Source organism: Lampris incognitus, chromosome 4 (assembly GCF_029633865.1).
Source record: "Lampris incognitus isolate fLamInc1 chromosome 4, fLamInc1.hap2, whole genome shotgun sequence".
NCBI classification, from domain to species: domain Eukaryota; kingdom Metazoa; phylum Chordata; class Actinopteri; order Lampriformes; family Lampridae; genus Lampris; species Lampris incognitus.
Window position 1 is genome coordinate 19,681,251 of NC_079214.1, and position 22,462 is coordinate 19,703,712.

The window sequence follows — 22,462 nt, forward strand, 5'->3', positions numbered from 1 at the left end:
GTCACAATCCATAATTTGAAAACAACTGACTTATGCAAGCCAGTCTTTGACCTACTATGGATATAAATACATTATACTTATAGCATACTAAAACTTGTAATTTAGGAGAAGGGTCACCAAATAATGGATATTTCATTCAGTAAAAAAAAAATCATATAGTTATGACAGTATTCCCAGGTAACTTCTGCTCAGTTTAAGTTAGATTTGGACCTTTTTTTTGGGGGGGGGGTGTCAAATGACCCACCCAACCTGACCTTAGCTACCTCCGTGTTATTATTATAATTATATTTTGGATTGTTAGTGTATTATTCCTCGTGTTTTCTCCATGTTACACAAAACTGACAAAGTTGATAGTAGGCTACGACATCCAGGACAAGGAGGAAAAAATCAAAACAGTAACCGATAGGAATGAGTAGCGCAGAGCTACAAGTGGCTGAAATGAAGCAGCTTTTGCTTTACCTGTCAGTCAGTTCAAAAGACTATAATGATCTCCATCACCCACCCCATCTCACAGAATCCAGACACAAGTGTCGCTCAACACATCTCTTTATGAAATGAAATGCAATGGGCAAACCACACTTTTCAATTTTACACTGAACTGGTGTCACAGACAACACGTGATTTAAGACTAGAAAATTCAATCAGCCAGTCGAAACGTAAATAAAAACATTAAACTTTTAACCTCCATTTGAGACACATGGAGACATTTTAACTTTCCAATTCCCGTGCAATGCAGTGTTTGTGAGAGAAACGGGGAAAGATATCTAGAGCGACATATACAGAGAGACAGCTCCGGCTTGTTCTAACAATAGCTCAGACATAAATTAAGGCAATATCAAATTGATACATACTATAAAAACAAATAAAGCTAACCAACAAAAACATGTTTGGTTGCTACCCATGTGCCACAATTTCACTGGAATTACTATATAGGCCTTGACAGCAGAATTCTAAGGAGAGAAAAAAAAACATCACGCACATAAATCCAAAAATATTCGAATAGGTAACAATTATTCCTACTTCCTCAAGTACTTTCAAATGTCTATATGTATACATCTGCGGTGTTGGTACATGAGTCATTTTCAATACAGCTGTGAGTGTCATTCTTTTTCCAGTACAACATGGTTTTGCTGTTAACATACGTTTGACAAACCCTGTGGTGAAAGTTCATACAAGATGTGTGCTGTGTCCAGATGCACTCACTGATGTGTTGGGAGATAAATCCCTGTGGGTCAAGGCTATGCGTTTTAAGTGGAAGCTGCCACGGTGCCCTTCTTGTCATTGAAGAAGCTCCTCAGCATCAGGACTTGTCCGATACTGACAACAAACAGTAAGATGGTCTCTCCAATGGACCAGTAGGCCACCCGCTCATTGAGGTCTTCTGCCCTGATTCGATCATGAGATTCCCTGAGCCTGTACCATGTCTGCGAGTCAGATACCACCTTCAGGATCTCATGGATGGAGAGGCATGCTGACTCCATCTGAAAATAGCAAAATCAAGAGGCACACAAGTCAATCGCATGTATAAACTTAACCCACAGTTTTCCCAAACAAGCTGACTTTAACAACTGGACTCTTTTCTTTTCTCCAGCATTAGCTGAACACATAAATATTATTTTTTGTATTGGCAACGGGAGTTTGCACTTCAGAGGATGTTACTTAACAGGTTGGTCATATACTACTATTACGCTAAAATACCACAACAAGAAAATGATCGAAGTGGTATTGAAAAAAATGTGAGTATAGGTGAACAAGTAAGATTTTTTTTCTTTTTTGGGATTTCCCCCCCTTTTTCTCCCCAATTGTATCCGGCAAATTACTCCACTCTGCCGAGTTGTCATGGTCGCTGCTCCACACTCTCCGCTGATCCGGGGGGAGCTGCAGACTACCACATGCCTTCTCTAATACATGTGGAGTCGCCAGCTGCTTCTTTTCACCTGACAGTGAGGAGTTTCACCAGGGGGACATAGCACATTGGCGTAGATCGTGCTATTCCCCCCAGATCCCCCCCCCCGAACAGGTGCCCTGATCGACCAGAGAAGGTGCTAGTGCAGCGATTACAACACATATCACATCCGGCTTCCTACCCACAGACACAGCCAGTTGTGTCTGTAAGGACACTGCCAAAGCCGGAGGTAACACGAGGAGTCGAACTGGCGATCCACGTGTCGGTAGGCAACGGAATAGACTGCTACGCTACCCGGATGCCCGTGAACAAGTAAGATTGACAATAAGATTGATCAATTTAACTGCTAGGATTCTACGGATGTCTAGTACACACTCATGACAAGTGAAAAAGTCCACTGACTTGAGGCGAGCATAGCATCAATTGAGTTGGGGCTTTAGAGCTTTGCTTTTGGACACTATGACAGGGCTGGAGACTCTTGGTCACTTTACCCACCAGATTTTCCCATTAAGTCTAAGAAGCTGGAAAAAACAACTTTACACTCAGAAATTTAAAGATGTGATTCTTTCAGTCTTTTTGAGCTTACACACTACACACAAGGACTAGGGATTTTCACCTTGAATGACTAGGTTCACATCTGTGTGAAAGACACAATCCAATCTGGTCTGTTATGTGAGTGGTAATGCTTACTGAGGGAATTTCAGAGCTACATCACTGTATTTGATTGTGTGCAAATTAATATTAAAAGCTAAACAGAGAAAGATATATATTCCAACAATGTACATAGTGCTAAAAGATTACAGCCAGAATTGATAACATTCAGCCTTTCCTGTCCATATGACAGTGAAAAAAACACCCCGTTTTTCTGGTGGTTTGAGATTAGCAAAAACCGATAAGACGTGAGTGATTTACATTGTGGGACATGTCATGATATCAAACCAGGTTCCTACAATATTCATGGCAATACTCTTGTCATTCTTTAAAAGAGTGCATTGGGAGCATCTTTCTGTATCTAATGCAATGACCTTAAAGAGAAGAGCACACAGTGTTTAGGTGAGAAAGCCTATCAGGGTATTTCTAGGGATGGGAAATCCAGCAGCCTTTTTGTTGGGAAATCTGAAATCAAGAGTGATCTGTGGATTTGCTTTAGAAGAGAGGATAAGGAGCAGGCTGCATTGTCATATCTAGTGGTATCTCCCAGTGGGACTCTGCTACCAATATGCTGAGATTTTTTGTTCTTCTATCCAGTGGGTTAAGTGTGCCACAGCCAGTATATTTTACATTCAATTCTGACTTGACATGTCAACACTGTCTGCAAATGTCAGCAATTTTTTTTAAAAAACTTCAGTGGCTTGTGAGATTTTAATCGTTTGGCTTCACCTATTGGAATTAATATAAACAGTACCCATCTATGTCAAAAAAATCATCACTTTTGTTCATCCATTTTACCTGTCCATTTGCTTACTCCTTTTCAGGTTCATGGGGGACCAAAGTCAATTCGAGGATACACGGAAAGGAGACACCCAGAATTCCTCACCAGTCCATCAGAGGGACTGAAACATTCAATCACTCACACTTCCATTCATACATATAAGGACTTTAGTCTGATGATCTGGGATTGAAGCCAGAGTCCTTTTATTGTGAAGCAGCAGAACTATCAACCAACCACTGTGATGCCCCACTTCACTTTAGTGGTCTTAAACTATGCGTTTTAGGGACGTGTGTGTGTATAAATAGTTTTCCCATCCAACCATTGCTGACTCTTGTTGTTAACGAGGGTTGGTTGGCTAAGCACAATTTGGTTTTGTTTTAGGGTTTTTTTTCCCCCCCAGTATTGTCCTGTTTCATAATCATTCATCTTAACACACACATTTAAGAGCTGCAAAGTGGAACCTGCAGTCTTGGTACAACATTAAGTGGTTGACTGCCTTGCTTAAGGGCAGTTGTAGACTGGGTACCTTGGACTTACTTGAGTCAGTGCTGTGGCTCTGTTCATGTCTGGTAGTAAGGGTTGCTCATCACCAGCCCGGAAGTCCAGGTACACAATTTTGTGTGAAAAGGTGGAGAATTCATTACTAAAGCAGACTTTGTAGACTCCTTTCATGGCTGTAGTGTGAGAGAAGCTGTCATACTGCTTTTTCCTCTCCTGATACAGGATGTTATTCAGTGGATCTGAGACAAGACAGTCCACATCATAGTTCCCTCCAGCAATCACCTGGGGGAAGATTTATAAAAATAAAAAAAAAGTGTGTTGACATTGAGGTCGTACATACATCAATGATATAATTAGATATGATTAGACACGTATGATATCTGCATGGAGAAATCAGGGAGGAGTTGTTCATGTATATTAGATGTGCAGTTTGATGCAAAATTAATTTGATATAACTTATTCCATAACTTATATTATAACTCACGACATATAATATTCTAACCCAACCAACGTTTAGTTAATGCAAAGAATCTGGCATAACTGTCCCTCAATTTTTAAGGAAGATGAAAGAGGTGATAAGGTGGACCAAGTTATTACCTCGTGCAAAATTTAGATGGGTTCTGCAGCACCCTGACAAAGATTAAAATGAAATAATAATAATAATAATAATAATAATAACTACCACAGACTTACACGTTGTCCGGATCATTTTAACAGGACTCCCGATTTGTATAGAAAAACAAAACAGTTGAATCCAATGAAGAGTACTTACTTGGAAGTCTAGTTCAAACTTTACACCACTTTCTAGATCTTCGTAGAAACATTGCTTATCATTGTCTGGTAGTTCAAATGTCAGCTCCGTGCCAGTAACAAGAATCAAATGCAACATTAAAAAACAAAGTCCACCGTATAGCATTTTGAAAGCTCCTTTTGTAAGCTCCGGCAACGTTGATGATGTTTGGTTTATATAAAACACGGCAGGGTTAATGACAGCGATAAAAAAAAAGAAGCACCGTCACAACTGACGTGGCACAAACGCGAAACACTTCCGGGGTTATTTTTGTGGGTTTTTTTTTTTTTTTTTAATTGACGTTATGATTAGCAAGCGCTGTTACTTAATCAAACAGTATTAGGTTTTTGTTTGTTTGTTTTGCAGTTTTTTTTAATAATTTCACTGTAAATATGTTGTCGCAAGGCTGCATGTAGAACATATCCATGGAGCGGTTGCTGTATTGCCAAAGATTATAGGCGAAGAAGAGGAAAAACTACAGGAACTGATAAGGTTGTCGTCATCGAAAAGGAAAACCCCGAGGGAGCGCGGGACAGCATAGTCATGTGATACATTGGCCCAGCAACTTCTCGCAGCGGAGCCGGAAGACGTGGACGGACAACTGTGACGTGAGAGATTGTGAAGTTGAGAACGCGCAAGCAAAGCGCCTGCACTGCAAGGGAAATCATGACACGGGATCAGCACAGTGTCCAAAAATAATTAAGTAAATAGACATTCTGGCCCCTCTCCATTCCAGCTGGTAGCGGAAATGTACCAAATATTTGTTTGCCAACCGCCAATAAACCTAAAAAAAGAAAGACAGAACTTCTCGTAGCAAACACTAATGGAATAATCAGTTTGGGAACATTTATTGGGAATTGATTAGGACATACTACAAGAAATATTTTGTCAACAATAAAGTTAGTGGTGTATTTTAAAATTAATTAGAAAGCAATTTGTAAAAACATCTACAAATTGCTCTCTAAAAAATACAGAAATGAACTTTTTGAATCCTGTGTCCTCCGTAATACTGGCACAGAATCAATTCTACGTTTATTTTATGAATGCATTTATGTTAGATTCCTCTGGATTGATGTTGACCATGTATGTGATATGTTATGTGGGACTAAGATTAATTTACAGAAAAGAGATGCCATTCTTTATTATGGGACAAATGAAGAAGTCAAGTCTTTTGTTTTAAATCTGCTAATTTTATCTGGTAAATGTTATATCCATAAATGCAAATGGTCTGAAAGGAAACCAGTTCAAGTGTGAAATGAAACTACTTTGAAACACGAAAAGGACTGACAAAAATTAAAGCCATCGGGACTAGAGTCATATACAATGCCTTAAAAACCTCTTTTTGACTTAAAGCTGTATGTACTTTTCTTTTTTTTGTTACTAATTGTTGTAATCGGTTATTTTCTTGCCCGGTGCGGGATTCGATACGGGGTGTACTGCACCACAAGGCGACATCACTAACCGCTCGGTTGGGACTAACGTGTCTTATTAGTAGTTTACAGTCGTCACCCTCTCCGGAAGCGCGCCCTCGCGCTTTGTTACTCCCGCGCTCCGAAGAGACTTCTGAGGATCTGCACACTTCCGGATCCCACCGCTGCCACCAATGTAACCGGTTATTTTCTTGCCCGGTGCGGGATTCGATATGGGGTGTACTGCACCACAAGGCGACATCACTAACCGCTCGGCCAAAAGGTGAGATCCGTTAGATAGCGGCTAACGTGTCTTATTAGTAGTTTACATTGTATTACACATGTCTTTTGTATCCTTTATGATTGTAAAGTACGAATAAGACACGTTAGTCCCTAGGTAACGGGTCTGACCCTTTAGCCGAGCGGTTAGTGATGTCGCCTTGTGGTGCAGTACACTCCGTATCGAATCCCGCACCGGGCAAGAAAATAACCGGTTACATGATCACTGAATAAAAGAAGTTTGGGGAAAAACACCGGAGGTGTTCCTCCTTCTTGTCTGTACCCCTGGGCCTTGTGTTGTTAGTGTTTTTTTGTGTGTCTGTGTATGTCCTATATGTATTGTATACGCTATTGTCATTAACAAAATTAACACGCGCGCACGCACGCGCGCGCACACACACACAAGCACGGGGGGTCGGTGCCCGATCCGTGCCGGCTGCCCATGCGCAAAGCAGGAAAGAGGTTCTGCGCAGGCGCTGATTGTTGTGCACGTGCAGAACGGACAGGGAAATCGGGGGTCAGACGATCTAATGCCATCAACACACTCCTATTCATTAGGTGGCGATATGCACCTTTAGTGTTGGTTTGCGATCCGCCAATGCGCACCAGTAAGAGGAGGAAGAAGAAAGAACGCGAGAAAAAAAACCCCACCAAAGTCTGACTTGAATCCGACTGTGGCGGGTGAATGTCCTGCTAAAATGCTTAAAATTCAGCTCAATAGCAACATGAATTAAAAACATTTGATTCACCTACTAATAGTTGTTCGATAGGAATCAGCTGCTTAAAGATCAAGAACGTTATTAACATTGCAAATAAAATATTGCATCACTTTGTCCATAAACTAAAAAGCTTAGCCTTCATAGCTCAAGGCGCCCGTTAAAGGCAAAAACAAGGTAAATATCGTGGTGGGGGGGTTAATATTAGAGTGGTAAATATGCCAAAACATTGCCTAGGCGACGGACAACCCAGTTCGCTCTCACGTGTACACTTACCGGAAGAGTAAGTTTTAAACTCATTCCCATTGGTTTTTGAGCTCCGGGGTATTTTTCCATCGCTGATTCCGGAAGTAGCCGCTGAGAACGCCGTCTCGCCCCCTTCCCTGTCTCAGGTAGTATACATTAGCATAGCTTTCGTTTGTGAGTGCAAGTTAACCTTTACTGCTCCGTTATCATACTTGTTAACTGGAAATGTAAAGTGTGTGGCTTCGAGACACTCTCTCACAACACTATATTTCATTTCTGTTTCAGAGGAAGGCTTACAAGGAATCGAGCAAGTTTCTTTTTAACTTACTGCTGACATAATGCAAAACTACATGGAGGAGATCAGACAGTTTACCGAGGGGCATGCCACAGGGCTGACGTTTGCTCTCGTTGCAGGTAAGCTAATTAACACTAGGTATAAAACAGACTGTGGCATGAGACTAATAACTAAACACCATTGTTATTATTAACACATTACTAATTGGGGGCAGCATGGCTCAGGAGGTTCGATCTCCGGCTCCTACACAAAGCATGTCGAAGTGTCCTTAAGCAAGATATTGAACCCCTAGCTGCTCTTGGATGAGCAGCCGGGCGCCTTGCATGCCAGCCCCCCCCCCCCCCCCCATCAGTGTATGAGTGAATCGACACAGGCTCTTATTGTTAATCTAGTCCAGGTTTGATGAGTCCAAGTACAGCAGGTTTTTCTATTTAACTAGACCTGGTCTTATATGGTCTCTAGAGGACAGAAAAAAGAAAAAAAACTGGAATCAGCGTTTTATCTTAACAAATCAGAAAAAAAAACATTTCACAAATCTGAAACATGGTTTCAAAGAGTCTTTAGGCTCTTAATGTTAATCCAGTCCAGGTTTAATGAGTCCAAGTAGAGCAGGTTTTGATCTAAATACGGAGAATCAGCCAGGAAATGTTTTCCCTTAAATTTGCACTTTAAATTTGCAAGCTGCAAATCAGAAGCCAACTTCAGCGTTTGCATCTGATGAGTTTGCGTTTACTGTAAAAAAAAATGACTAGAAAGTCATTAGCATTACATATAAGATAAAATACTTTATTGTCATTGTGCACACACAACGAAATTACGTTTGGTGACTCTCAGACCAGCAGCACTAGACAAGGTAAATGATTAAATAAAAACACAAAAAAAACAAGGACAAACAACATTTAGTATAAACAAGTGATGGTGCAGTATCTTTTCCCCGATGGCAAGGGAACAAACAGACAGTGACCTGGGTGCGTCTTTGCTGATGTTGCGTGTTGTGTAATTTGTTTATCTGCCAATCTATTTATCGTCCGATATCTAGATGTCTATCCAGCAGCGTAAATTAAACATCTGCCTATCAATACTGGTAATTGCTATAACCAAGTCAATATTCAGATTTGTTTTCTTCCAAGCACTGGAGGGTGTCAATATTTGTTCAAAGAACTTGAAGATATTTCCGTTATTTGTTTATTCAATGCCTCACGACATAATTTCCTTTTCTGACAGGAGTGAGTGTATTGGCTCTACGCAGATGGATGGCGGGAGGAGTGTGTAAGAGCAAGGTTAGACTGGATGGCAAAACAGTCCTGATAACAGGAGCCAACACTGGCATTGGGAAAGAGACGGCCATGGACATGGCTTCAAGAGGTGAGGGCCACATTGGTCCTAAAAGAAAATTTGTTGAATCAAGTTGTGATCCTAACCAATTAGTGAGATTCATTGTCAGTGTTATTTAGCTTTGAGAATTAGTTTGGTTATGACAATTAATTCAGATTACCAAAAATGTTTCTGCAGCACTACGTCTGTCTTGTATAAGCTAAAAACATCTCATTTATTGTCCAGGGGCCAGGGTGATCCTAGCCTGCAGAGATATGACCAGAGCGCACATAGCAGCAGACGAGATCCGACAGAAGAGTGGGAACGGCAATGTGGTGGTGAAAAAACTGGATCTTGCCTCACTGCAGTCTGTGAGAAACCTAGCCAAAGAAGTCCAAAAGAGCGAGCAACACTTGGACATTCTCATCAACAACGCAGGTATTATGACATGGCACCCTAACATCCAGTCATTTGCCATGGATATTTACATAATTGTTGGAACAATAGCAAAAAAAACACAAACCAAAAAAAAAAAGTGGGCCTATCCAATACTGTTTGACCCTTAATGGACAAATTCATTGAACACAAATGTTTATAATAAGATTTATTACACTGATTATGAAAATGGTATATAATAATAATAATAATACATTTTATTTGTCAAGGTACACGAAGACGCTGTACTTAAGATAAAATAAATGTAAAAGCAAAACACCAAAAACATGTAACACACAACAATAATCATACATTAAAAGCAATTCTGAAAAGTTTGAGTTTTAATGAATGATTTGAACATGGACAGATTGGTACAGTCTCTCATGTGTTTAGGGAGAGAGTTCCAGAGGGAGGGGGCAGCTATGGAGAAGGCTCTGTATTTGACAGAAAGGGGAGATTGATGATGGGCCAAAAGTTGCTCATGATATCAGGGTTGAGTCCAGGTTTTTTGGGAATGGGAGTGACAGCAGCCAGTTTAAGTGTATGGGGGACTGAGCCAGAGCTGAAGGAGGAGTTAATGATTTCTGTGACAGTCCTTAACAAGAATGGATGGGAGCTTCTCATTCCTACCATAAGGTTGGACAGCTCCATTGGGGACACATAGTTCAAAGGAAGCCTTTCAGACTTCCTTTAAATCAAGATACGTTTAGTTCTTTAGGTCTTTGCATGGAATTGAAGTTCATTTATCTTAATTGGTAGGCCTACCCCATCCTGGTAATCTTTTTGATGATTGTGACTACGGTAGTAAAACTGATGTAAATTGATGTCTTATGGACTAAAAATGGATTCATTTGTTATTAACTGACCAAAGATTCAATGTATGTACAGTGGCTTCAGAAGGTATTCAGACCCCTTCACTTTTTGCGCATTTTATTGTGCTTTAGATTTAATTTTGAATGGATAAAATTGTGATTTCCCCCCCCATCAATCTATACTCAATAACAATAATGACAAAGTGAAAACATGTATTTAGAATTTTTTGCAAATTTATCAAAAAACAAAAAACAAAAGCTCTCATTTATATATAAGTATTCAGACCCTTAATTCATCACTTTGTAGAAGCCCCTTTGGCAGCAATTACAGCTTCAAATCTTTTTGGGTAAGTCTCTACAAGCTTGGCACACCTGGATTTGGGCTGTTTATTCCATTCTTCCTGGCAGATCCCCTCAAGCTCTGTTAGATCGGATGGGAAGTAAAAATGCTTCCTTGATTCGTCCATCTGTGCTGATAAGAGATTTAATTCATTTTCAGGTATTATGATGTGTCCAAAGTGGAAGACAGAAGATGGTTTTGAAACGCAGTTTGGTGTCAACCACCTGGGACATTTTCTTCTGACCAACCTCCTTCTTGACCTGCTAAAAAAATCAGCTCCTAGTCGCATTGTTAATGTCTCCAGCCTTGCCCATGAGAAAGGTAAAGGGATTTGGATGTTACATCATATGTAACAAAGAGAATTTCACTCACCTATCAACACTCTTCATTAATAATCTCATACCAAATTTTAAGTGATTTTCAAGAACTACCACCCTCAACTTACTTTTATTTTCATTCAAATTGATGCATATTATTTCATCTACAGTGATATTTAATTTTATAACAACATTTTGCAAGAAATACTGTCGTATATTACCAACACTGTACTAGAAGCTTGAAATACCGTGTTTGGAATAATAGCATATTAAAATGAGCCACAATAAATTGTCACCACCAGTCAGCTACATTTGTTTTAAAAACTATTCTGACAACTATCCCTATTCAGTTCTTCTTACTACAATCATTCGTATAACAAATACGTTGAACAACTCAGCAGAGTAACCTATTCAATTTTATTTCACTCAACGTTTTACTTCTCAATCATTTTAACTGGAAATATCAATATAGACAGCTCAGGGGCAAAGCCTTGCTTTGAGTAGAAGCAGTATATCAATCATTTTGCCTCCTGTAGATGACTTCAAGAAGATTCACGAACTTTACTGTCATTGTGCAATCACAATGAAATTGCAGATGTGTCAACCTCAAAATGGTGCATAGAAATATAAAATATCAGCAATTAAACAGTACAGTCTAAACAATCTACGTGCAAAATATAAGCAGTATAAGGTGTAAAATAACCACTACACCACCAACGCACGGTGGCGCAGTGGTTAGCGAGGTCGTCTTACAGCAAGAAGGTCCTGGGTTCGAGCTCCGGGGTAGTTCAACCTTGGGGGTCGTCAGGGGTTGTCCTCTGTTTGGAGTTTGCATGTTCTCCTCGTGTCTGCATGGGTTTCCTCTGGGTGCTCCAGTTTCCTCCCACAGTCCAAAGACATGTAGGTCAGGTGAATTGGTCATACTAAATTGTCCCTAGCTGTGAATGTGTGTGTGTGTCGGCCCTGTGATGGCCTGGCGGCCTATCCAGGGTGTCTCCCCACCTGCCGACCAATGACTGCTGGGATAGGCTGCAGCATCCCCACAACCCTGAGCAGGATAAGTGGTTTGGATAATGGATGGATGGTGTAAAATACAATACAGTTAACGGTAAATACAACTTACGAGGTGCAAAAAACATTATCAGCAAAAAATGCAGAAAAGGTGCAGTGGACAGATAAAGTGCAGTGGCTTAAAGTGATATGTGAGTAAATATTGCAAATATTGCATGTGCCCAATGGCAGCAGCACATCAGTCTTGTCGGACTGAGATGTCCGACTTCATTGGTGCCACAGCTTTTGGAAAGAAGGTGTTTATCAGTCTCTTTGTGCGTGTGCGGATTAATCTGAAGTGCCTACCTGGTCGGAGGGGCTGAAACAGGGTGGGTAATACCTTTTATGATGTTCTCAGCCCCCTCACACAGCTAGTGCTGTGAAGATGTTCTAGTGAAGGTAGCTCAATGCCAACAATGTCCTGTGCTGTTTTCACAACATGCTGGAGGGCTTGTTATGACTTTCAGTAAGTAAGGAAATATCATTCTTATTATAAAGTCAAGAGGGTGCAGGACCAAAGAACTGACATTCAGCCATTGTATTTTAAAATTGTTTGATCTAGGCGTCTGGGTAGCGTAGCTGTCTACTCCGTTGCCTACCAACATGGGGATCGCCGGTTCGAATCTCCGTGTTACCTCTGGCTTGGTCGGGCGTTCCTACAGACACAATTGGCCGTGTCTGCAGGTGGGAAACTAGATGTGGGTTTGTGTCCTGGTTGCTGCACTAGCGCCTCCTCTGGTCGGTCGGAGCGCCTGTTCAGGGGGGAGGAGGAACTGGGGGGAATAGCGTGATCCTCCCACGTGCCACTTCCCCCTGGTGAAACTCCTCACTGTCAGGTGAAAAGAAGCAGCTGATGACTCTACATGTATCGGAGGAGGCATGTGGTAGTCTGCAGCCCTCCCCGGATTGGCAGAGGGGGTGGAGCAGTGACTGGGACGGGTACGATTGGGGAGAAAAGGGGGGGAAATCCAAAAAAAAAAAGTTTGATCTAAATGTATTGAGAGAGGTCAAGCCATTCATAAAATAAACATCATTCTTCTTGTGGCTGGCCAAAATCAGCCAGTATGATAAAGGTTATCTAATGTCATCACTCATCCCTTACCTTTCAAGTTATCAAATTTGGCCAAAATAATAGACATTGAGTGCAGTTGTACATTGAATGGCCTTTGTCCTGTGCACTGTCCTAGGATTCAGTTTTTCTCATCACGTTACCATTAGGGTGGGGAGAGGTCTAACATTTTCACTTTAAGGGGAGGTGGGACAATGAGAGCGAGTTGTCTTACATGGTAAAATGTAGACTTTCATGAACACTTCAAAAGCTGAAATATTTTAACCTGCAAGCTGTAAATCTGCAAATTGTCGCCATCTGCTGGTAGTGAGCGGTAATCGAAACAAGCTCGAACGTGAATCAATGAAGTCGGGCTCTAAAACGGCATGTGTTGATGTAATTATTAAAGTTACCAATATAAATGCTGCTATTGCTGTATATTTAACTCAGGTTGTCCAAAGATCATTTCCCTTGATGGTTAGTTAAAGCTGCAATCTCTTAAGATTTTGCATTATCTTGGCCATTTATGATGGTGTGGCTATTCTTTTGGACGTTCAATCAATATTACTGTAGAACAGCATTTCAACATAATTGGATGTAGGAGGCAGAGAGAAATAGACCTATTGTAACTGATTTTCTCCGACTACAAACAAGGTGTAGCAGCCAATCACTTCAGTGAATAGTCTGCACCCTTGTTAAAATACAATCTTTGGACCAGAATTAACACAGGCATTCTAAACTTAATCAAACTACATTGCCACATTGTTCTACTGTCATACTAACCATCTGTCTGACAGAAACATCGCCACATATGCATCGTGTTTCAATCTTTTTTCCTGCTGGAGTTTTTTTTCTTTCTCCAACATGTAAATGTTTGCCACTACAATGGCAAGTGCAACCTGACCAACAAATTGCAGCAGTGGTATAGGGAGACTGGGGAGCATCTCCAACCATGGTAAAGATGCCAGTTAGTATTATGTAGCCTGACGCCATGGTCCAGATGGATAAAATAATGATTTATTAATGGAGAAATGCTACAGATTGAAGATTTAAGTATTATGCTAAAGGTGGAAATTATATCCTTCTCATTGAATTGAAGTGTCATTGTCATGTACATGATGCAATTTGCTCTTTTTCACAGGTCGTATACATTTTGAAGACATTAACTTAGACAAAGACTACGAACGAGCAAAGAGCTACCGCCAAAGCAAGCTGGCCAATGTTCTCTTCACTAGAGAACTGGCTGCCCAACTGCAAGGTACAGTAATAGTACATTATTATTTTTGTGTAGTGTTGTTATTTTCTATCAGTAGAGAAAGAGTATCCCTATTACTGACAAAATAAATGGAATACTTCATTTTAAATTTGAGGGTAAAGCTGTTGCAAAATGTGTGCATAAGAATTGCTCCCAACAACCACCATTATTAGATTTCATCACACCACGTACACTCAGTCATATTATTATGTATACTGGGAACATTACATAGCAACCACTTCTTTTTGGTAGGTGACCTTTTTGTTTTTGTTTTGCTTGGCTCTGTATTCAGGGTTATTTACTGGCTCAAAATAAGGCTTAGGTGGTAACTGCGTGACAGCGACTGTGGTCGGTCCAGCTTTACTGCTAGCATCAACTCGATGCGTCATCTCCATGCATTTATATTTGGAATATAAGTTCAGGTCTTCAAGAGACCATTACAATGTATTGAGATATGAATATATTTTTATATTTTATTCTAAATATATTTAAATATTTATTTAATGATTTGTGAACAACTGAAACAGCTTTAAAGTGACACGGAAATAACAAAGTGCCATAATTAAAAAGCTACAAATCTTCTTTAAAACAGAAAATATTTGTGCTTGTGACCAATGTTAAATTTATTTTTCTAATCACAGCGGGTGTCACAGCCAGTGACTTGAGCATTTGACCCTCCAAATTGTGTTTGCCCTGTAACACATTTTAACAAGGCCCCTGTGAGGGGGGGAAAAAATTGCATGACTCTCCCGTCATATTTTTTTTTAATAATTTATATGATCCATAAGGGGCTTCATACAAATGAATTAGACAAATGTGGAAAAATAAACAAAGGGAGAATGAGCAGGATTTTCCTGAAAATCAACAGATAGAGACTCATACAAAAATAATCGCTCTCAATCATCACTTATGAGCCAGCAGACGTGTGTGACGGTGTCTGTATCTGCAGAGACCCTGTCCTCCGCCTGTATTTTCTTACTTTGCTGTGTGTCTGTGCGTTAACCTTTGGGCAGCGGGACTCCTTATGAGCACTAGACTAGAGGGTGGGAATGAAGAGCGTTCTGGCAACTGCGGTCAGGGGGCGTGCGCTTCTGGTGTCGTAGGAATGGGCAGCTTTGAATGTTGTGTTTACAAACCCCAACCGACAAATCATACTCGTTCTACCTTTAACTAACGCTCACCCCTAAAGTCCGTCTCTCACTCTTGTATGACCGCTCGACACCCCCGCTTATGCCGTCGACGTCGACTGTGCGAGAATTGGAAATTCTTCCTCTCCGGCTCTGAAAGGTAGTGCTGCCGTGTTCTTCGTCCTCCACGGCTATTGCATATATAGCGTAACGGTATTGTAGCGGCACCTGCTGGTGATTGAATTGCAGCAAAAAAATTATTTTTTTTTCACAGGGTTATTTTTTGCGCAATTTCTCCTAGAAGGTTTAGGCGGGGTCAAAAAAGCCTTTGATGGTTCTAATCCTTTTCAATGCAGGAATTCATATTGAGGCCTTTTGCCTCTGCCGTGCTGCTTTATATTCTTCTGCTTTGCAACATGTTTTGTAGTTTTGAATGTACTGTGAAAAAAGTTAGACTGAAATGAATTTGATGTAACAAGATATCTCTTTATAGGCACTGGTGTGACAGCCTACAGTCTTCACCCTGGCATCATCCGCACTGAACTAGGTCGCCACTTGTTCCCTACCCTCGCCATATGGAAGAGAATCTTCTTCATGCCCTTCTTAATGCTGATAAAGAGTCCTTGGGAGGGAGCACAGACCACCATCTATTGTGCCGTGGATGAAAGTTTGGCAAGTTCTAGTGGTCTCTACTATAGGTCAGTGCATTTGCGTTGAACCACTTGACACTGAATGCAACATTCACTTATCAAGTGATAATAATAATAATACATTTCATTTGTAGGTGCCTTTCAGAGCACTTTATCAGACAGCATAAAATCAAAACAAAGCAGGGTAGATAATTAAAAGTTAATACAACAGATAAGTATAAAATCATCATCTGCACAAAACTCAATGAAGCGTGGATCAGACTGAATATGCCTGTTTGAAAAGGTACGTTTTTGAAATGGGATTTGAAGGTTAAAAGACAGTCAATGTTGCGAATGTCTTGTGAGAGAGAGTTCCATAGGCGGGGGACAGAATGACTGAAGGCTCTAGACCCCATGGTAGTCAAGCAGGCCAATGGTGTAGTGAGTTGGAGAGCAGAAGAGGATCTGAGAGTGTGGGACGGTGTGTGGATATGAAGGAGTTTAGAAAGATATGAAGAAGCTAGGTTATTAAGGGCCTTAAAGTTGAGAAGCAAAATCTTGAAGTCAATACGGTATTTAACATGGAGCCAGTGAAGTTGCTGAAGAACGGGAGTGATGTGATCTATGAAAGGAGTTCTGGTAATGATACAGTCAACTGAATTCTGGACCAACTGAAGTTTATGAAGACACTTGAGGGGAAAACCGAAGAGGATAGAATTGCAGTAGTCAATACAGGATGTAACCAGGGTGTGAATGAGTATGGCGGTGCTGTTAGGTGTAAGTGATGGGCAACAACAATTAATATTGCGTAGATGGAAGTATGCAGACCTAGTAATGTTGTTGATGTGACCTTCAAAAGATAATGTGCTGTCCAAGATGACACCCACACTCTTAACGTGAGGCGATGGAGGAACTACAGAATTGTCAATAGTTGGAGAAAAACTATCAGGTTTAGCCAAAGTACATTTAGTACCTACTAGGAGGACCTCGGTTTTATCACTGTTAAGTTTTAGGAAGTGGTACGAAAACCAGGATTTAATTTCTAGTAAGCAGTCAGAAAGGGAAGTGGGTGGAAGAGTGAAGGTAGGCTTGGTGGATAGATAAAGCTGGGTGTCATCCATGTAGCAGTGATAACAAGACAATTATTTATTTTTATTTTCCTCACAGCATTACGAGAAAAAAAAATCTGAAAGAACAAGCTCCTGCTTAACATGTAGTCATTTTAGAATTTGAAATTTCCAAAAATTATTACACTGGTCGTTTGAATTTGAAATGCCTTTTAATTTAGATAACTTGCATCATTATTACAGAATGAAATTTCATTGTAAAATTGAATGTCAAAAACAAAAAGTGTTGCCTATTCTGATAAAATAACTGGCACTAAATGTGAACTTGTTATGGTAACACTTTGTTGTTTACTGACTTTCTTGAGACCTTTGCCAACAAACTGGTAGCATTTTAGAAATCTTAAGTGATGAATTTTGGGCATTTTCTTCTCAAGGATGACTTAGCCATTCATTTATTTTCATAGTACTACTGTTTTTTCCATTCACTTTGCCAATTTCATAGACAATCAACACTGCACTGTAATTAGTCATATCATGTCCTCTCTTGTATGTTCACTGCACAATTAGATGATCCCATCACATTTTATTGTTCTGACAAAAGTTTTACTGCAACCTTTATTGCACAAGTTTTGGCTCAGGTAGCAGCCATTTCAAATGACATGATTGAATTCAACATTAATGGATGCTTTTTTCCTCTGCTTTCCCATTGTACAGCGATTGTTGCCCCAAAGAGCCGGCCCCTCAAGCACGCGATGATGCAGTAGCCAAAAAGCTATGGGACCTAAGTGTCTCAATGGTGGGTCTGGCCTGACACTGCAATGCATCCTACTGTTCGAGTGAACCCTTCCTGCTGTTTAATTCAAATACCCAGTGTGGCTTTTCACATCTGCCCTCAAGAAAAGTGTTAGCCAACAAAAGATTTTTTTTTTTCCTAGGAGCTGACAGAATTAAGAAGGTTAGAATTACATAGGAAAAACTGGATTCAAAGAAGATTCTACCCATAGGTCTTTGACAGGCGACGTCACACAAGCGCGCTCTGAGTCAGCTGCCATGTTTATGGTATTTCTGTGGTAAACGCTGTACTCTACTCGGAGCATTTTCTTTTCATTCGCTTTCTTTTTTATCACTAAAATGCTAATAAAAGAAGACACACACAGACACACACATCTGAGAATCCACGTTGAAAGGGTCATGGGAAATGTTTGCCAGAAGTATAAAATCTTAACAGGAACCATACCCATCAACATGATACTTCCACGTGAAGGTGAGGCAGTCACATTTTTAGATAAAATTGTCACCGTCTGTTGTGCACTGACAAACCAAGTTTCCTTGATTTAGCACTAACGTTAGCTTACCTTTACTGTCAGGACTGTGTTGTCAGTGATCTGGTCGAAATATAAAAATTCCTGCACCCAGCCATTGGTGAAATGTCCGTGGGCCTCAAGGGATTTGTAATTTCAGAACTGTTCACAGGTATAAGCACTTATACCGTAAACAAGATAGTTGATGGTATCAAGGTACGAGGTTGGGGTCAGCACTCCACCATTTTGTGGGCAGGTCGTATGGATCAATGTTGTTTATTGACAATTTTCCCGAATAATGGTCCCTGGCATCCTTGCTAAGTTTGTCTCGGTATGGTATCCTCTCTGCTTTTTTATGCTTCTCCATGGCTACTTTAAAAGTGATTTTATTTGCTGCTACCTGTCTCCGTGTTAGCTATTTCTACGCCACTGGTAATACCAGGAAAATGGCAGCTGAGAGACGTCACAATCAACAAACATGCGTAACTGTCAAAGACTGATTGACTACAAAATTCTCACTATTATAGTGTGTGTGTGTGTGTGTGTGTGTGTGTGTGTGTGTGTGTGTGTGTGTGTGTGTGTGTGTGTTATCACAGAAAGTTTAATCAGCTCATCTGGACACGTTTATTGAGAGAGGTATTGAACTGATTCAACTTTATGTGATTTTCTTACCTGGATTATTGAGCATGCATAAAGACGTGTGTGTGTGTGTGTGTGTGTGTGTGTGTGTGTGTGTGTGTGTGTGTGTGTGTGTGTGTGTGTGTGTGTGTGTTACTTTGAAAGTCAGCTATTAGCCCCCCACTTTTTTTTTCCTTTACAATACCTCAAAAATGTCTGAATGAGTGCAGTATATTGTCATCAGAATATTGAATTCAGGTACACTCAGTTGCTCAGTCTTTATATTGCACTCTGCACTTCCACCTAGAGCCCTGCGCGGGGCTGTTTTCTTAATCCCATTCCCGTTGAATTTCTTAGCATTACTGCTCGCTCCCGCAATGTGTGTCCACTCTCACCCGCACCCGCAAACATTCCAGTCATTCACGCCCATACAATACAGTTCCATTGATTTTGTGTCTTCTCCCGTCCCGCAGGGGAAAGGTTATTTTACTATGTAGTATTAATAGAGATGCATTCCTGTTGGTAATAACATAGCGAAATTATGTGCTTTGCCCGCAGTGGGGACGTGCGCTTAACTAAAGCATGAGTGTGTGCGACTTACTTAAAGCACGTGTGTGACTTACTAAAGCACACGTGCAAGTTAAAAATTGTGTGCGTGTCACCTCCCAGGCTCCACAGCATTGTAATGACCAACTCTGATCTTCTTTTCAACTTCATTTATTGACTCCACCCTTCTGGTTGGTGCTAGATAAATCCCGGGACCCTCGGTTTTTGTTTTTTTTTGCCATCCGCTCTCAACTGCAGCAAATTTAAAATCACCTGCTCCCATGAAATTTGTTTTGGGTCCTGCATTATCACAATCCCAATGGAGTCCTCTACTTCCATCATGGCATTTTTTTTTTTACATTTTATTTCTGATTTTTCCCTTTTTCTCCCAATTTAGTGGCCAATGGCTCCCTATTTTAGTTCAGACACCTACCCTTGTACTGCATGCGTTCGCCAACTGCATCTCTCCGGCCGAACCACTGCTATTTCCGACACACACAGAGACGCATTCATGTGACGAACACAAGCCGACTCCGCCCCCCTCCCGAAGAGAGCGTTGCCAGTTATTGCTGCTTCATCGAGTCCGGCCATAGTCAGATCTGACAAGACCGGGGCGCGAACCCCGGTCCCCAGTGGGCAACTGCATCGACACCATCATGGCATTTTGAATGTAATTTATGCTTTGGCGTCCTGTGTGTTAGAGGTATACTAGTTTATTCACAAGCTTGGCTAAAGGTTAATAAGCTGTTAACTATGACTATTCCGTGTCATAATGGAGTTCTTTGTTACGATTTCAATGGAATATTTTTGACATTTTTAAATTTGAAGATATAAAGAAAACTGTAAAGAAGTTTTAAATTGGATATGTGCCTATATCATCCTCATTGCAATTGACAGTGTAGTAAAGACATGTGTAGCAAAACAAAATAGTGCCCTGAAGTAAAAAGATAAAGGGTGTGTTTGTTAAACAGAGGGAAAAGATGGAAAAAAAAGTAACTGAACATACAAAAAAAAGTAACTAAATCATACAGGATTATGAACAGGTTAAAAACCATGAGTTTTAAAACATGCCAAGCTGATCTTGGTATTCTGTGATGTTAGCATAGCAGGATAAACACAGCTACAGATAATAACATTAATAATGGGTCTGTTTGATTCAAGTGTGCCGAAGAACTAGCATTGACAATACTATTGGCAATTGCTAATGCTGGCTCTGTCTGTATGCCTGTCTGTCAGTGCTGATAGGTGTAGTACCACACCTAAATCAAATAGACCCATTATTTATGTTATTCACTTCACCTGAGTTTATCCTGCTATGCTAACACCAAGGAGTACCAATACCAGCATGGCGTGTTTTTAACCTTTTGATGCAGTTTTTAATCTTAGTCTACTACTACTACTACTACTACTACTACTTTCGGCTGCTCCCATTAGGGGTCGCCACAGCGGATCATCCAATTCCATTTCTTCCTGTCTTCTGCATCTTCCTCTGTCACACCAGCCACCTGCATGTCTTCCCTCACCACATCCATAAATCTCCTCCTTGGCCTTCCTCTTCCTCTTCCCTGGCAGCTCCATATTCAGCATCCTTCTCCCAATATACCCAGCATCTCTCCTCCACACGTCCAAGCCATCTCAATCTTGCCTCTCTTGTCTCCAAACCGTCCAACTTGAGCAGTCCCTCTAATATAATCATTCCTGATCCTGTCCTTAAGCAGTTTTTAGTCTTAGTAGTTTGTAGTTTTTAACATGTGGGTATCTGTAAGCTCACTGGAATGGTTTATAGGGTTTAGTTGCTCCTTAACAGCTGACCCTGCATTCAAGTCAGGTCAGATTGTACTTTTCTCCAAGTCGGGAATACGACACACCTTGGCCATATGTGTAGTTCATGTTAACGTGCTTTATGTCCAAAAATTTGGCAAAAAGCTGGAAGTGAGCAAAGACTGAGGCACGTGTCTGCTGTACATGTCAATATTACAAGAAACTGAATGCCACTATAGTTATCAAGGAATATCCATCTACCTTCTATTTCTAGTTCATTTTTTACTTTATTGTATGAAATTTCCTGCTTTTCACATAGGACTCTCCGCATTCAGCCATACTGGAAAGGGCGGTTACGTTCAAACACGGCAAATTCTTGCTGCATCTTCAATTCCGATTTCTCTGACTTGGTTGTGTGTGATATATCCTGGGCGGAAACTCGTTCAGACCATAAATCAGACACAACTCGAATGCAGGTTCAGTCACGTGCCCGTTGAAGTAGATTGAGGTGGGATGGCACCTAGGGCTGATGTGACCTCGTAATGCTGACTGTGGTGAGAGGATTGTTGCATCAACACAAAACAAGCAAGAGAGGAAAGAGCCCCGTGTTCAGTGAGGGATTGTATCCCTTTGGTAATTAAATGCACACAAAGTATGCAGTACAATCTAAAAAGCTTGATAGCTTGCAGAAATTCCCCATTCATTGAGTTGTTTTTTTCATGCATAGCTCAAAGTATTTTGTGCATTATTTTAAGGTAATTATAGTATCTGTTTATTTGTTGTTGTTTTTTTCACTATATAAAGAGCAATAGTAAAAAGATTTTATACAGTACATGTTTCAAAAATCTTTTATTAAATGAATTTACTCCATATTAACAAAGTTTACATTTGGTTGCAGTTGATATTCAAATGCTTTATAGTTATGCCTATCATTGTAAATAAAATATAGTGAGCGCACATATTTAAAGTATGAATTGATGAGTAGTTTTGAACAAGTGGGTTTGTTTGGCAATAAATAAGAAAATGGATCAACATTTCTTTGAGAATTTATTTGTGACTAAACAGGTGTGTGAAGACAAATGTCAAAGATTTTTTTTTTAGAAATTCAAGGTCATTGTCTATATATCAAAACAAAAATATCCACAAAACAATTGCAACTTGATAGAATGGCTGTATTTGTTATGTTCCATTACATCACTTTCAGAGGAAGCAGTGCACCTTTTAAGTAAATACACATTTTTGTGAAAAGGTTAACAGGATTTACCTTG

The 22,462-nt window shown here is 40.4% G+C and overlaps 2 protein-coding genes across 2 annotated transcripts; one reads left to right on the forward strand and one right to left on the reverse strand.

The window, feature by feature from the left end:
- Nucleotides 1-528: 528 nt before the first annotated feature.
- On the reverse strand, nt 529-4,821 carry tmed3 (transmembrane p24 trafficking protein 3). The gene is made up of 3 exons (XM_056278764.1): nt 4,612-4,821; nt 3,876-4,121; nt 529-1,481 (listed from the first exon to the last, which is right to left on the reverse strand). Exons 1-3 carry the CDS (start codon nt 4,753-4,755, stop codon nt 1,248-1,250), a joined length of 624 nt encoding a protein of 207 aa, XP_056134739.1. The 5' UTR covers nt 4,756-4,821; the 3' UTR covers nt 529-1,247.
- Nucleotides 4,822-7,440: 2,619 nt separating this feature from the next.
- Nucleotides 7,441-17,779, forward strand: si:ch211-107o10.3 (uncharacterized protein LOC407663 homolog). Its single transcript, XM_056278238.1, has 7 exons — nt 7,441-7,693; nt 8,799-8,939; nt 9,135-9,326; nt 10,635-10,796; nt 14,032-14,148; nt 15,766-15,970; nt 17,683-17,779. The coding sequence occupies exons 1-7, from the start codon at nt 7,618-7,620 to the stop codon at nt 17,777-17,779; spliced, it is 990 nt and encodes a 329-aa protein (XP_056134213.1). The 5' UTR covers nt 7,441-7,617.
- The last annotated feature ends 4,683 nt before the right edge of the window (nt 17,780-22,462 follow it).